The sequence below is a fragment of the Ixodes scapularis genome, unplaced genomic scaffold (genome assembly GCF_016920785.2).
Source record: "Ixodes scapularis isolate PalLabHiFi unplaced genomic scaffold, ASM1692078v2 PGA_scaffold1__304_contigs__length_218370807, whole genome shotgun sequence".
Lineage (NCBI taxonomy): Eukaryota > Metazoa > Arthropoda > Arachnida > Ixodida > Ixodidae > Ixodes > Ixodes scapularis.
In genome coordinates, this window is record NW_024609846.1 from 125,770,632 (window position 1) to 125,786,071 (window position 15,440).

At 45.3% G+C, this 15,440-nt stretch overlaps 2 protein-coding genes across 2 annotated transcripts; both read left to right on the top strand.

The window, feature by feature from the left end:
* The first annotated feature begins 254 nt into the window (after positions 1-254).
* LOC115314002 (pupal cuticle protein G1A-like) lies at positions 255-3,129 on the top strand. The gene is made up of 3 exons (XM_029973022.3): positions 255-293; positions 1,488-2,439; positions 3,022-3,129. Coding segments are annotated over exons 1-3 (963 nt in total). The 5' UTR covers positions 255-284; the 3' UTR covers positions 3,024-3,129.
* A 9,222-nt stretch (positions 3,130-12,351) lies between these two features.
* LOC121835819 lies at positions 12,352-12,859 on the top strand. The gene is made up of 2 exons (XM_042290325.1): positions 12,352-12,516; positions 12,576-12,859. The coding sequence occupies exons 1-2, from the start codon at positions 12,357-12,359 to the stop codon at positions 12,857-12,859; spliced, it is 444 nt and encodes a 147-aa protein (XP_042146259.1). The 5' UTR covers positions 12,352-12,356.
* Positions 12,860-15,440: the final 2,581 nt, after the last annotated feature.

Below are 15,440 nucleotides of genomic sequence, written 5' to 3' on the forward strand. Positions count from 1 at the left end.
TGTTGCTCCAGTTCATTGCAATGACTGCGACGTTTTCTTTACTATTGGTTTTATGAATATATTAATTAGCCGCACGTTCACGGCCATGTCCTGTATAAGGCTGCGTTAACTTCATTGTTAAGCGCGATGCGAAAACTCGTTCTCTTTTTTTTTTTTACTTTACTCCCTTCGTAGTAGTGGTGATGGGACCAGCGCCGTCTACGAGTCGGGACATTTACATATATAAGGGCTTCAGGACAGATCCTTCTCAGCAGTCTCACCTTCGCAGGCTCGTATACTTCGCCATGACCGGAGTAAGTTAAAGTTTAGCGCTCGCGGGAAGTAAGATTTGCAGATTTAAGCTTGAAATGTAATTTGCTCAAGAAAAACGGATAATTTCAACTTCACGGGAAACATAGAACTGGATTTAAATTTCAGCAATACGATTAAGGCTTTGCGGTTACTAAAATAGCTGGGGTTAGAACTCAATGTATTTTTACTAAACGATAGCAAGAATCAAATAGGGACGGCCACTTACACGTATCTTTTATTCGATTGCAAATACCTCATACCCAAATGACTCTCTAACATCTTCAATCAATGTGTACATGTTTGTATTAACAGATATTTATGTATGGCCTTTGAAAGGGTCGATATAAAATTTTTCTCAACTTAAGAGTACATGTACGCGAGTGTTTTACACGTGCTGGGAAGCTCTCACCATTCATTTTGTATTCCTACTTTTAAATTTTGCATTTCTAAGGAGTAGTTTAGTGGTACTAAAGATACGCAGTCACCTGGGTGAAATACATACCCAACTTTTTTAGCTTCGGTCATTACCGTTGAATCCTTCTTATCTTTTTTCCCGTCACTACTGATCCATTCAGGATTAATCAGATTTTGCTGAGCATTTAGATCACGCCTTTAATTGAAGCAAAAATTTTGATTCTTTTTATTACGCACTTATAATTCCCCCTTTGTTTCAAAGAAAGTAAAAGTGCTTAAACGATTTTCAAGGGACTCGAGAAAAATTAAATACGTATTTTCAAGTATTTAGTTGGTCATTGAGAAACCTATCCACCAAATTTTAGCCGCTCCGAGCAAGCAGCTCCAAGGAAGCGTTAATCTTGAATAATCTAATTGGAGTGCAACCAAAAGTGTACAAACTAGAAAAATATTTTCAAGAACAGAAAGAAAACCTTTCTCTTAGATGCCGCAAAACGAACAACCTCAAAACTCATTATGTTGCCACTTAAAACGCAAAGAGAAAGTGCTTTCACATCCGGAGATTAAATTTCACTTGCAACAAATGCGATTCCTTTATTGCTACGAGGCATTTGGAGCATTTTTGTGTTTCGAGTTCACTTTACTTTGATCTGATTTGTCTATTTAATCATCATTTATTGACAAAAACGCTTTTATTTCGGATGACCATGTTCTTTGAGAAGAAGGATTAAATTAAGGCGCTAATGAAGAATAAGATGTAATCTATGGTTTACATTTTCCAGCTTCGTGCATGCCTTCTTCTAGCCCTGGCCAGCAGCGCCATTGCTGGTCAAATCCATGGCGGCCTTAGCCACGGCCTCGGCCTTTCCGGTGTCGGCTATTCCGGCCTTGGCTACTCTGGACTGGGCTACGGTTCCCTCGGCTACGGTTATGGTCTCGGCTATGGCCAAGCCGTGGGTTTCGGCAACGGCTTTGGCTACTCGGGTCTGACCGGATACACCGTCGCTGCCCCAGCCGTGAGCCGCACCGTGTCCACCTACCACGCTGCTCCGGCCGTCGCCACTTACCACGCTGCTCCAGCTGTCGCCACCTACCAAGCTGCTCCAGTGGCTACCTACCACGCTGCTCCAGCCGTGACTAGGGTGTCTACTATTCAGGCTGCTCCGGCTGTCGCTACTTACGCCGCTGCCCCAGTCGCCACCTACGCCGCTGCCCCAGCTGTCACCAGGGTCACTAGCTACCAGCCAGCTGTCGCCCGTGTCGCTACCTACCAGGCAGCTCCAGCTGTCACCCGTGTCGCTACCTACCAGGCTGCTCCAGCTGTAGCTACCTATGCCGCTGCTCCAGTTGCCACCTACGCCGCTGCTCCAGCTGTGACTAGAGTCTCCACCATCCACGCTGCTCCGGCTGTGGCCAACTACCAAACCTACCATGCCCCAGCTGTTGCCACCGTCGCTCACGCTCCAGCTGTGGCAAGCTACCAGACCTACCATGCTCCCGCTGTTGCCACTGTGGCTCACGCTCCAGCTGTCGCCAGCTACCAGACCTACCACGCTGCCCCAGCCGTTGCCACTTACGCCCACGCTGCTCCAGTGTACGGATACGGCGTTGGATCCCTCGGCTACGGTGTCGGCAACTACGGCTACGGACACGGTCTTGGAAGCTACGGCCTGAACTACGGTTACGGCCTTGGCACCTATGGCGACTACAGCACCCTCCTCCGCAAGAAGAAGTGTAAGTACATACTCATCTGTATAATGATTTCAAATGCTGTCGGAACAATCAGCTTAATTCCCATTGCATCCAAAGTGTTACTAGCCGGAGGCATGCTGTTTAGAGAAGCTTGTTTTAGAGAACGCCGTTTCACCGACCCCAGTTTATAGAATTATTTCATAGAGAAACCCAGGTTAGAGAAAAAATGGCTATGACCCTCCTTTTAGAAAATTCAGCCGGCTCGAAGTGGCGTGTGCTGATGAGTCTGGTGGGTTGACATTTTCGTAATGAGCCGCCACAGACTGTCGCCTCGAAGTGGTGTAAACGCGCGAGCTGAGGGGGGGGGGGGGGGGGAGTTAGCACGCGTTCTACTGTACACACGCAAAGCAGGGGAGCCTTTTTTAAAAAAAGTGTTCCTTTTCTATAAACGGCATTTCTCTAAACCGAGGCTGCGCTTTCTCCATAAGCTTTGATAAAACGTGCTCATTTTCTAAGACGTACTTTGATGAAATGGCGTGCGGTCAACCACTGTAAACCCGTTACTAGCTTATCCTTTTATGCATTTGTGCTGTACGCTACTGTATTTCTTTTTTTCATTTTCAGAAACTCTTATCCGGAGTTAAGCACAAGAAGTCGCCTGGATGCTGTCTTCTCCTGCCAACCACGAAACACAATAAACATTTTAAAACAAAACAAACTAAAAAAACGACATTTCTTTATTGGATGGCCCTGATATTGTGTTTAATCCACTTTATAAACGATTTGTTTGAAGAAAGTCACTTTTTGTTGTTTGGGGGTGCTGTGAGTCGGTATTGAGTGTTTCTTGCCCAAACCGTACAAACAGGTCAGCGTCGCTGCTTGAAAAATAATGGACTATTTAAACCTTCATTTCGAAGTTGTTTTTTTTTTTTTTTTTTTTTTTTGCATTCTGAAAATCACTCTGCTTCTTTCTTTCCCCCTAATCCCCAATGTCTTCGTATCTCGATTAAAAATAAAAAAAAAATAAAAAGATAAAAAGTTGCGATCGCGTTATTGTGTCAGGAAAATTCGATTGTGCCTTTTTGCTTTTTATCTTGTAACGTATGTGTATGTTACAATATCAGCCTTGTGACACAGTTATAAAGCCTATATCAAACTGGATCTCTTTCGCTGATTTACAATTGAATGTACAAATATTAGTAGACCACAGTGCAAATCTTGGAGTATTTATTTTCTAGACTTCGCACGGAAATCCTTAGCGCGGCCCTTTGTCAAGGGATGCCCCACCAGTCGCCGCAGAGCATGTTCCGACGGGCCCGCCGATGTTTTCATCTCGTACGGGGCCCTTAACCGGACATGAAGATTTCGACTCCTGGCAACACCCGGCCTTAGGAACTTTACGTGACACCTGCTTCGACGGATGGCTACATAAGCCCACCACGCAGGACGGCCAGTTGGGGCATTGCATGGCTCGAAATTCAACGATGCAAAACCTATTTATGGTTCAGGTGTTGCTGACCGATAACGTTGCACAACGATGTCGCCCTAAACTCTCATGCACGGCCCTCTGCCAAGGGATCACGAGTCGCCGCGAAGCGTGTCCCGACAGGGTCCATATCTCATGAGCGAATGACATTTTAGCGAACAGCGACATTTTAGCGAACAGCGACATTTGAGCGAATCGACGTTTTAGCGAATAACGGGGGCGCGCGTTAACCCATCCGCCGCGCTGCGCTTTACGCCGCTTCGCGGCGACAGTCTGCGGAGGCTCATTACAAAAATGTGAACCTATTTGGCCCTCCCGAAAAGGCCGCTTCGCGGCGTCCGACTATTCGCTAAAGTGTCATTCGATGAAACGTGGGAGTTCGCTAAAACGTCATTCGATCAACTGAGTGCCTCCCGTCCCGACATGCCCGAATATGCTTTCGCCGCCCAGGCGGCCCTACCCGGACATATAAGATTTCGACCCCTGGCAACACCCGGCCTCAGGAACGTAACATGACCCCGCTTCGACTGATGGCTACATAAGCCCACCAGGCCAGACGGCAGTTGGGGCACGGCATGGCTCGAAACAGACCGATGCAAAACGTATTTATGGTTCAGGTGTTGCTGACCGAAAACGTTGCACATCGACTTCGCCCGAAACTCTTATGCACGGCCCTCTGCCAAGGGATCACGAGTCGCCGCGAAGCATGTCCCGACACGCCCACCTATGCTTTCGGCGCCCAGGCGGCCCTATCCGGACATGTAAGATTTCGACCCCTGGCAACACCCGGCCTCAGGAACGTAACATGACCCCGCTTCGACGGACGGCTACATAAGCCCACCGGGCGGGACGGCAGCTGGGGCACGGCATGGCTCGAAACAAAACGATGGAACACCTGTTTATGGTTCATGTTAGTTCTCTCTCAAATGTCAACTGATATCGTAGCAATGAATTGCGTTTGGTAGTGGTGTCGTGCCCCTATGACCTCTCTAACTATAATGCATGTTGTCGCGTTTTTCGCTTAAGAGAAATAGTTTATTTTACAACCAGCAACATGGCTTTCGTAGGGGATTGCCTTGTGAGACTGAGCTCGTAGAATTCACCCACGAGTCATACACCAATTTTGAATTCAACCACCAAACCGATGCCTTAATTTTGGACTTATCACATGCCTTCGATCGCGTTCCTCGCTCTCGTCTGCTTGCGAAACATTCAGGTCTCAAAATCGACCCTCTCGTACTCTCCTTTATCTGTGGTTTTTTATTTCTCTCGCACTCAGTCCACTACAGTTAACAGTTGCTCATCCACCCACGCATAGGTTACCTTGGGAGTCCCCCAGAAGTCAATTCTTGATCCCCTGTTTTTTGTTTTTTTTTAATTCGCATTAACGATCTTTTAGAGAAACTTTTCTCAAACATCTGCTTCTTCGCTGAACACTGCGTGGTATACAGTAAGATTGTTTCATTGCAAGACCATCTCCAACTGCAAAGTGCACCGGAAAACGTCCAGGCATAGTGTACTAGGTAGTTAATGACATTAAATAAGTCAAGATATAAGTCAGTCCACTTCTCCCGGAAACGACAAAAATCTCAGTTCTCGTACAAATTAGAAAAATTACTTAGTCCAGGGCGCCCCATCTAATAATACCTCGGCGTGACCCTAACAAACGATCTTACCTGGAACGCTCATATCAGGCTATTCTCTGCTGAGGCGTGTTGTTGCGTCGGCTACATAAGACGAAACCTAAAATCGGCCTCCCTGTTCGTGCGTAAAATGGCATATGAGACGTACATTCGACCCAAATTAGAATATGCTGAGGCCATTTGGAGCCCTAACCAAATCTACTTATCAAACCATCTTCAGGCAGTCCATAATCGCGCTGCTAGTCTAAAAGACTTTAAAGCCCAAAAAACACGGACGAAGAAGAGACACATACACACAGACTGGTGCTAACTTTCAACTGATTTAATCGAAACAAACCAGCCAGCACACGTGCGTGAACACTTTTTCCCATCTTGCCAACCCCATGTGATAAAAGCAACCCATAAACACAAACAACAGATGACAATGATTTGAACATTCGTATCAGTTGAACGTGACAACACAAAACCATCTGGAAAAGAAACGTCATTGCCATTTAGTACAATTAAAAGCGTGCTGACGCAGTTGTCACCTGAGGTCTTTATAAAATACGCTTCAACTATTTCCCTCTCAGTTTTGTTATTTCCTCTTTTAATAAATTCTGTTTATTTCAACAGGGGATCACACCCGCACACATGCACTGTACTGCAAGGTGTACCCCCGCTTTGTTACGAACCGTTCTACGATGTTCACGCGTCCTTGAGTTAAAACACCGCCCAGTCTGTCCAATATACACGCTCCCGCACGTTAGTGGAATCTCATGAAAAACAACATTAGAGGCACAAGCGGTGTACTGAGTGAGGTGCTTCTTCGATAACACGTTTCTGTCTAGTCATCAAAGGACAAGCTTTTGCCAGCTTGAATGAGGCGGGGAAAACAACATTGACTTCATACTTAGTTGCTATTTTCTTAAAGTTATGCGACACCTTGTTTAAGTAATCCCTCACTTGATTTTTTAACCTTTTCTCGTTGGCCATTCCTTGTGTTGCCTTTACTTTTTATCTCTTGTACAAGGTCTTCACACACGCTGGTAATCAAGCAGGCGGGGTAGCCCGCCCTGTCTAAGCGTTCTACCCGAAGTGCAGAGCTAGTTGTCAAAGCGTGATGGAAGTTTCTTGTCAGAGCAGCCTGAAGACAGGTGAGAGCAATTCATCATTTTATAAGCTTAGAATGAGCGCTATCAAAAGACAAGAGGCTCTTTTTTTGTTAACGCGGTTTGCAAAACCAGCACACGTGTTCATCTGTAAAAGTAAGCTGTAGGTCTAAAAACTGAATGTACCTGTCGTTAGAAAGCTCCCAGGTGAAATTCAATCCGTACAACTTGGTCTCACACAATTGGACATCCTTTGTAACAACATCATTAAAACAGACCTCCGAGGGGTCATCCACAATAACCAGAAAGTCGCCTAAATATCTTAAGCACGTGCATCTCTTTAAGGCATTCCATTATGCGCTTATTCGTTTATGCTAAGAAAATATCACACAAAACTGGGGCTACCGAGGAACCAATACTAATCCCCGCATAATGCACATAAAATTCATCATTAAAGTTGACAACCGTCGACCGCAGATAAAATCCCGCAGCAACACTAAAAAGTGGTCACTGCTGACACCTGTAGAATTTTGAAATTCATTTTTTCCTGGTTTATCGATCTTGTCCCGAACAGCATTAAAGAGCCCTCCGTGTGTTTCTTAATCAAACAAATCCCCAGATCCGCCCTGCTAGGTTTGTTTGAAAGGTATACGATTGGTCAAGTAGTGTATTCGTCCTCAAAAACGAACTGAACCTTGCTTTAGTAAACGTGCGCAGCAAGATAGCGCGCCTTTGCCTTTTTCACACATATAAGATAGCGCAAGAAGACAAGTAGTTAACAGGACATGCTCTAACTTTCAACAAGTTTTACTCAGGAAAAGCAATGCATATATAATTACCATACGTGAAGCAGCAACACATAAAATTTATCAATTCAGTATCCGATCATTAAAAATTAACGCATACTAAGGTAGAAAGGTAGTGGTAAATCATTCAAGATCTAACGCTGCCTTCCTTCCTTCCATTCCGAGACTCTTCCTCTTTCTGTCAAGGCGATCCTCCTCGGGGCTAAATCACCCGCGTCACGTTTCCCGCATCACAAGCAGGAAACTTCTTTTGACTCCTTCTTTTCCCCCATTTTATGCACCTTTTCACCCTCCGCCGCATGGGCGCTGCCATCTTGGAATCACGTGATGCGGCCGCCATTAGGTTGCTTCAACTTGTTGCTCCGTTCTCCCGTCCGCGCCTTGGCGGATGCGTTGAATTCGTGTTTTTCGTCGCGTTTCACCGCGTCTCTTGCCTTACTCCGCAAAGTGTCGTTCCATACTTATACTTACCATGCAATTCCATTATATCATTATGCGCAAATCTTCTGTAGTTAATCTTGTAACACGTTTTTAATATTTTTTTTTTTTTACCGTCGGCGTGTAAGATACTGGTGAAAAGGCTTTATGGGAACGGGAATCAGCGTTAGCAGTTGCGCACATTGAATACATATATGACTTGAAGAGAGCCTCGGGGGTTCAAATACCAATAACTTATGAGAACTGAGGTTTGGTTACTAATAAGGGCGGAACATTTGCAATAGGAAGCCCAATGTTATTATATATATATGAGTGCGCATTGGTGCCAAGGAAGGAAACAAAAACACTCGGCGTCATTAGCCACGTGTATTTCCTGAAAGCATGGTGTTTTAGTTACAACAGATCGAAAACAGTTTTTTTTTATTACACTAGAGAACTTGTGGACAAGACGCGGGAACAAACGTTTAGTTTGAATTGTTTTTTATGCTAGAAATAACGGTACCTTAACATTAGGCAACTTGTTTGTTCGCAATATCACACCTATATCTGTTTTACGCTCTTAATCGCGTGTGCGATATAAGCATTCACTTTATCGGTTGATTTATGAATTCCACTGAATTGTATTTCGTGCATGGTCCCATGTCCATAGTCTTTGAGTTGCTTAAGTAATTTTTTTATTGTAACCATGCAGATTCACTTAATTTATTTCAACACAAATATTTGGACTCCCCGCGTAAGAAACTGTCACAGACAGCTTGATAGTGCCTATGATTCACAAAATGTGACGCCAAAAAGAATCCTTCAGCATGAAAATCACCCGAGTGCAGCCGATTGTCGACGGCAGATAGTTACTTTCAGTAGCTGGCGACATCAAAATGTGCAAAACGCATCGCTTCAAATCAGTGAACAGTTTTCTACTCAGATCCATTGGGTGGCGCCTGGCATTCGACTTCAGCCAAACTTATCGGAGATCATTTCTTTTGCGCTCTTCTATTTCATTCGTCAAATTTTATGGAAGATGAATATTAGACTTTATTTGAAGTCTGGCATTCATTTATCTCACCATTCTCATACCTTGAGAACGTCGTAAGCAAATGTCCATGTAACAAATGTTTATTTCATAAGGCCAATATTTTGAAATGCTGTTAATGAGTACTTAATTTAGTTAAAGAAATTTTCTAGTCAGCCGAAACTGGTCTATCAAAATATTTCTCGAGCGCTTAATTTCTGTAAATAAAACCGGCGGACACAATATCACTGTTTATATTATCTACGTGATTATATGAAACTTTTCTAGCCATCATAAAAGACGTTTCCAGTCTCGCAGCTAGAAAAGGTTGGTGTACGGAAATTAAACATCGAACATTACCCAGGCAGCACAAAACGTCGTGGAAACGTCAAGAAAAAGACTCGGACGTCCGTGACGTCCCGCATGACTTCGATCACGTTTTTTCGATGTTGAGGTGACGTCCTTATATAACGTTCCATTAGAGTCCAATCAGTGACGTTGTGACGACGTTGTATTTCAACTCAAACGTCGTCAACGTTCCCAGGACGTCGATGCACGACGTTCTCACAACGTCCAACGCTCACGTTTCTTTGACGTTGAACTGAAGTTCATAAATGACGTCCCATTATCGCCCTGTCCGTGACGTGCTGGCGACGTCACGTTTCAACTTTAACGTCGTCATCGTCGCCACGACGTCAAATCAAGACGTTTTAGCAACGTCGAACACTCACGAGTCTTCAAAGTTAAAATAAAGTCCAGGGTGACGTTGCATTATCGCCCCGTCAGTGACGTTTCAGCGACGTCGCGTTCACACCTAAATGTCGTAAACGTCATACAAGACGTGCTGGCAACGTCGACCACTCACGTTTTGTTCGACGTTTTTTAGATTTTCCAGCTCAATCTCCAGCCGCAGAATCACTGTGGTCAAGGTGACAGTGCTCAAGAGCCGCAAACAAAACTTAATTTTTGAGAGGTCGAGAAGTTTTATTATTTATACATTAATTTGCGTATTTCAAAATGCTATTAATTGCACATCGATGACGCTAAAGAGGGCATTTACAAAACTTAATGTACACGAGAGAAAAGAAATAATATGAAAGCATGTTGGGAATATCATTCCTTTTAGATGTGCTTGTTATAATTTTAGTTTGTTTAAAATAATGTTACGGGTTTAATTTGCGAAGCCCATGACGTCTAGAACGGATCGAATTGTACCATCCTTGCATTTTGCACGCGCGGTGTCGTCTTCCGTGGTTCCCCTGGGCCTCGGCACCCGCCTCAGGGGCGCCGCTACACTCTCCACTCTCCAGGTGATTTGAGGCCTGCATCCTTTCCTAGGAGCATCCATACTGCTCCGCGACCACCCGAGATTGTTTTAAGGTTCGTCAATTTCTTTTCGTATTTTGTAACCCATGCTCACCTGCTCACAACCAAAAAATTCGCATCAACATCACAGTTCATCCATAACACCAACTTCCAGCGCCTTAGCGCTTTCGGTAGATCGGGGCGCAAAGTCTTGTCACGTGACTGTCAGTACAGATCTGGCTTTCATTGCCACTGGTGACGTACCCAAACGAAAATATTTTTGCATGCCAGCACACACTATATCAGAGCACAACTTCACTGCACACTTGCGCATTTTTGGAGTTGACTCAAAAAAAAAAATAATAAAAAAATGCCCGGCAATGTCGAAATCCGGTAGACACTGTCAACGGTTTGTGGAAATTGACATTAATAATGCCAACCCGTGAATGGCCCAGATGACGGTCCAAAAAGCGCTCAAGCCCAGTCCGCACTTACGTGCCGAAAAAAAAAAAAACACAAAACAAAGAAAGAAAAAAAGAAGAAAAAAAAAACAGCCGCACGGCGCGAGAGAGAGGGGGAAAGGTAGGCAGAGGAGATGCCCGTGGCATCTCCATAGAGCCCAGGGTTGGGCAGAAATACTCAAAAATGTATTTGGAATTACAAATACTGGGATACATTAAAATAGTAGCTAAAATACTGATACTGAAATATATCCGTAAAAGTGTATCGCGATACGTATCGGAAATACAATTTAAATAGAGGCAAAAAGCATTTGGAAATACAAATACAGAAATACATTTTAGGGAGGGCAGAAATACAAATACAGAAATACTGATACTGCAATACATTTTTCAAATTTGTTTGAGACACCAAATGTGATGAAGCTTGAATTTGGAAGGGGAAGTTTTTGATTCTGAAATTGCTTTCCCGTATGCTTGGCACTTTGCCTTGAAGCTAGTGATTTCGGACGACGAGTAGTCTCCAGTGGGCTCAAAAAGAACGTTCGATCAAAGCCTGACCGCGGTCCCTTCCCTGAAATCCTGTCTGTTTGACGAGGGATGCGAAAAGACTTCGACATCTATATAAATTCTATGTCATCCTAAATTCCATCAAAATTCACCATGCCCCTGTCCAATAAGGACGTCCCTGTCAACTGTTAAACATAACAGCATCTCGCGACTGGGAGAAAAGACCTGCGAGGAAGAGGAGGATCTCGTGCCATCAGAGGCCCGGGCACGCACAATTTTTTTTCTTCTCTGGATTGATCGTGCAACCGCTATGACGAGCTGCTCAGATTAAATCGCTTGTGAAACCAGAGGCTGTTGGAGGAAGTTTTTACAGGAACTTGATGGTGCCGAAACCCGGGAAGGCTACTTCAACGCTACAGAAAGCCAACCGAGACCTCAAGGAGCTTCTGAAGACAGCCACATGGAGCGAGTACGGACCAAGCGAACCTCTCGTCGGGCCCAGACCACTCGGCTCATCCACGAGGTCAGGGCAACTCTTGCAAATGACGATCACGATCTTAGTTCGCTCACAACACTTCTTCAGAGATTAACGACAAATATCGAAGAGCTGAAAATCTTAGATCGAGAGTTCGAATCCCTCGTAAGCGACGAACACCTTGAGCAAGAGTATGAAGCGGTAATGACCTACCAGGACAACTCAACGCAGGCATTTGCAATGCTGAGTCATCGAATTGAGATTCTGAAGAATCAAGAAGCCCGAGTGGTAGAAGTAAACAGAACACCGGCGATTCTTCCGACCACCACCGAGAACGCCAGAGCAAGACTTCCGAAATTGGAGATGTTGAAATTTGACGGCAGCACTTCTCAGTGGCAAGCGTTCTGGGATATGTTCCAAAACACGATTGACCAGCATCCTCAACTGTGTCAGGCTGACAAGTTTCACTACCTCCGGTCCCTTCTCACCAGACCCGCATTTAGAGCCATCGCTGGCCTTCATGGGTCTAACTCCAGCTACACAGACGCGTTGGCTATACTCCGAGCGCGATTTGGAGACAAGAAACTCATCGAGCAAGACCATCTTTCAAAACTCCGAACGCTCCAGAAGGTCCCATCATCAAACGACGTTGGTGACTTAAGAAGACTTCTCGACGCCGCTCAGCTACACGTTCGTGGCTTAAAAGATCTCGGAGTTCACGCTATGTCCTACTCTGCAATGCTGAACGAGATACTAATGAAGGTTCTACCAACCGACGTCGTCATCGAATATCATCGACGAAAATCCTTCAGCGGAGCTACAGAGCCACTGACGTCAGAAGGAGATCTGGAGATGACCTTAAAATTTCTTCAGATTGAAGTGGAATGTCGAGAACGAAGTGGACTGACAACAGTCAAGACAGTCGACCTGACACTAGGAAGTACGATTCCAGAAGAGAAGGTACAAGAAGCTCCGCAGCTGTTCTACACAGTCGGGCGAAAGAGTCAGCAGACTGCCTTTTCTGCTCTTCCAGAAAACACTCGTCGGAAGATTGCAACACGGATGCAACGATAGATGCGAAAAAGAAGAAACTCTCCGACGACATGAGATGTCTTAAATGTACCATGAAGGGGCACAGAGCGCGAGATTGCAGAAGGAGAATCGTCTGCAATACTTGCAAAGGCAGACATGCTACATCGATGTGCGACCCACGCTGGCAACGAACTAAGGAGACGGAATAAAATAGCAAAACGAAGGCACTCCATACTTACGCTCCATCAACAACACAAAAGGAGCCCCATATCCTACTTCAAACGTTTCGGGGCTGGATCGCTGGCAAAAGTGGGTACAGATACATAAGAGGAATGATAGACGGAGGAAGCCAGCGAACTTTCATCCGAGAAGATGTGTCCAAAAGGTACCAACTACGTATTCTCGGTGACATAAATATTTGCATCAACACCTTTGGATCCGAAGCTGCAAAAGAACAAAGACGAAAGCTTGTGGAGGTTAGACTAAAGAGCCAGTACCAGCAAGGAGAGTACATCTTCGAAGCGGTAGAAGTCCCGAAGATTTGCAGCCAAATGATGGAGCTTCCTTTGGACCACCCTTTCATAGGAGAGCTTTAAAGTCAAGGAAAGGATTTGGCTGACCTTTGCCTTTTCGATGAAACGAAAGGGGCACTCAGAATCAGCCTTTTAATCGGTGCTGACCGAGTATGGAAAATCATGAAGGGTGACAACATCCGCAGTGAGAGTCAGCAGCTGACAGCGCTAAGCACTCGACTTGGTTGGACGGTGCAAGCACCAACGGACAAAAATTATTCATTGAGAACACAAAACCATGTCATGGCCTGTATTCTTGATGTAGGAGTAACCACCGAAGACGAAACGAACAAATTGCCAGCGTTTTGGGACCTGGAACATCTTGGAATCACAGACAAGGAAGATAGGTCCCAGGAAACGGTGTTACAGACATTTGAAGAGTCGATTTGTTGGACTGAAGGCAGGTATGAAGTCTCACTACCCTGGAAGACCAACAAAAGAACCGAGCTCCAGGACAACAAGGAGCTGGCGACAGCAAGGTTAAACGGGTTGATACGAAAACTCCGGAGAGATGAAAACCTGCTGAACACTTACGACAGTGTGATCCGTCAATATTTGAAGGATGAGCATGCAGAGGTGGTTCCAGATGCGAAGAAAAATACAGGACGGCAGTACTACATGCCGCACCATGCGGTAATGCGCGAGGAGACGCTCACAACGAAGATTAGAATCGTATTTGACGCCTCATCTCACCAACAAGGAAGTGAGAGTCTCAACGGATTTCTTGAAACGGGACCAAAGGCATCTGACGACCTATTGCAGGTTCTCCTGAGGTTCCGAGTCAATAAAATAGCGATGACAGCAGATGTTCAGAAGGCATTTCTGCAAATATCAGTAAAAGAAAGAGACCGAGATTCGCTACGCTTCTTGTGGTTTGGAGAGAGGCCCACAACAACCGGTCAGTTACCACCAATACAAGAGTGGAGGATGACCCGCGTTCCGTTTGGAACGACATCCAGTCCGTTCTTGCTGACAGCTACCCTACAGCATCATTTCCGAACAGTTCAAAACCACCCGGAGACAGCTCAGGTTCTAGCGAAATCGTTCTATGTCGACGATCTCTTGACTGGCGCCCAGAGTGAAGCAGCAGCAGTCAAGCTGTTTAAGGAAACACAAGACATCATGCAACAAGCTGGCATGAATCTTCAAAAATGGGCATCCAACAGCAAGACACTGCAAAGATTGTTCCAAAAAGGAGTCCCCCAACCAACTGATATGGCGACAGACACCAAGGTGCTTGGAATGCATTGGAATACAGAGGAGGACACTTTGAAGTTGTCATTGACATCGACGCTGAACTTCTTGAAAACGAAATTAAGTACAAAGCGATATGTCCTTCAAGCTGCCAATAGAATCTACGACATCATGGGATTGCTATCACCTTTCACCATCCGAGTCAAGATTATGTTCCAAAAACTGTGAGAATTAAAGATAGGCTGGGACTATAGTCTTCCTGAGAACATACAACAAGAGTGGAACACGTGGTGCAACGAGATTCCACAGCTACAAGTCATATCCATATCTCGATTCTTGTTCGAGGAACTCCGAGACACTACGCTGTTTTACGAACTACATGTCTTCACTGACGCCAGTCCGAAGGCTTACGGCGCAGTTGTCTACCTAAGAACATCGGACTCTGAGAACACAGTAGAAATACATCTACTACTTGCAAAGGCGCGAGTAGCACCTCTTAAAAAGCTGACACTCCCTCGCTTAGAGCTGATGGGAGCTCTCATCGGTTCTAGATTACTGCGCTATGTAGAAAAGACGTTGTCGCTTCAAGACCACGAAGTATACTTGTGGACAGGCTCTACCATAACGTGGAAGTGGATACAAGGTCAAAGTCACCGGTGGGAGACATTTGTTGCTAATAGAGTGAGGGAAATCCAAAACAACACGCCTACAGCTCGCTGGAGATTCTGCCCGGGTAAAGAAAACCCGGCAGATTGCCTAACAAGAGGACGCCCCGCGTCAAACCTAGAGTCAAACAACTTGTGGTGGACTGGCCCTTCTTGGCTCAAGAAACCGTCACCAGAATGGCCACAGGCGCATCCCGAACGAGACGACCTAGACGACATGGAAGACAATGACATCAAAACCAATGTACTGCAAGTAACAACTGCTGTAGACAATCCTGTACTTGACTTGCAACGCTACAGCGAGCTCTCAAGGGTCCTACGCGTCACTGCTTGGATTTACCGTTTCAAAGAAAACACTG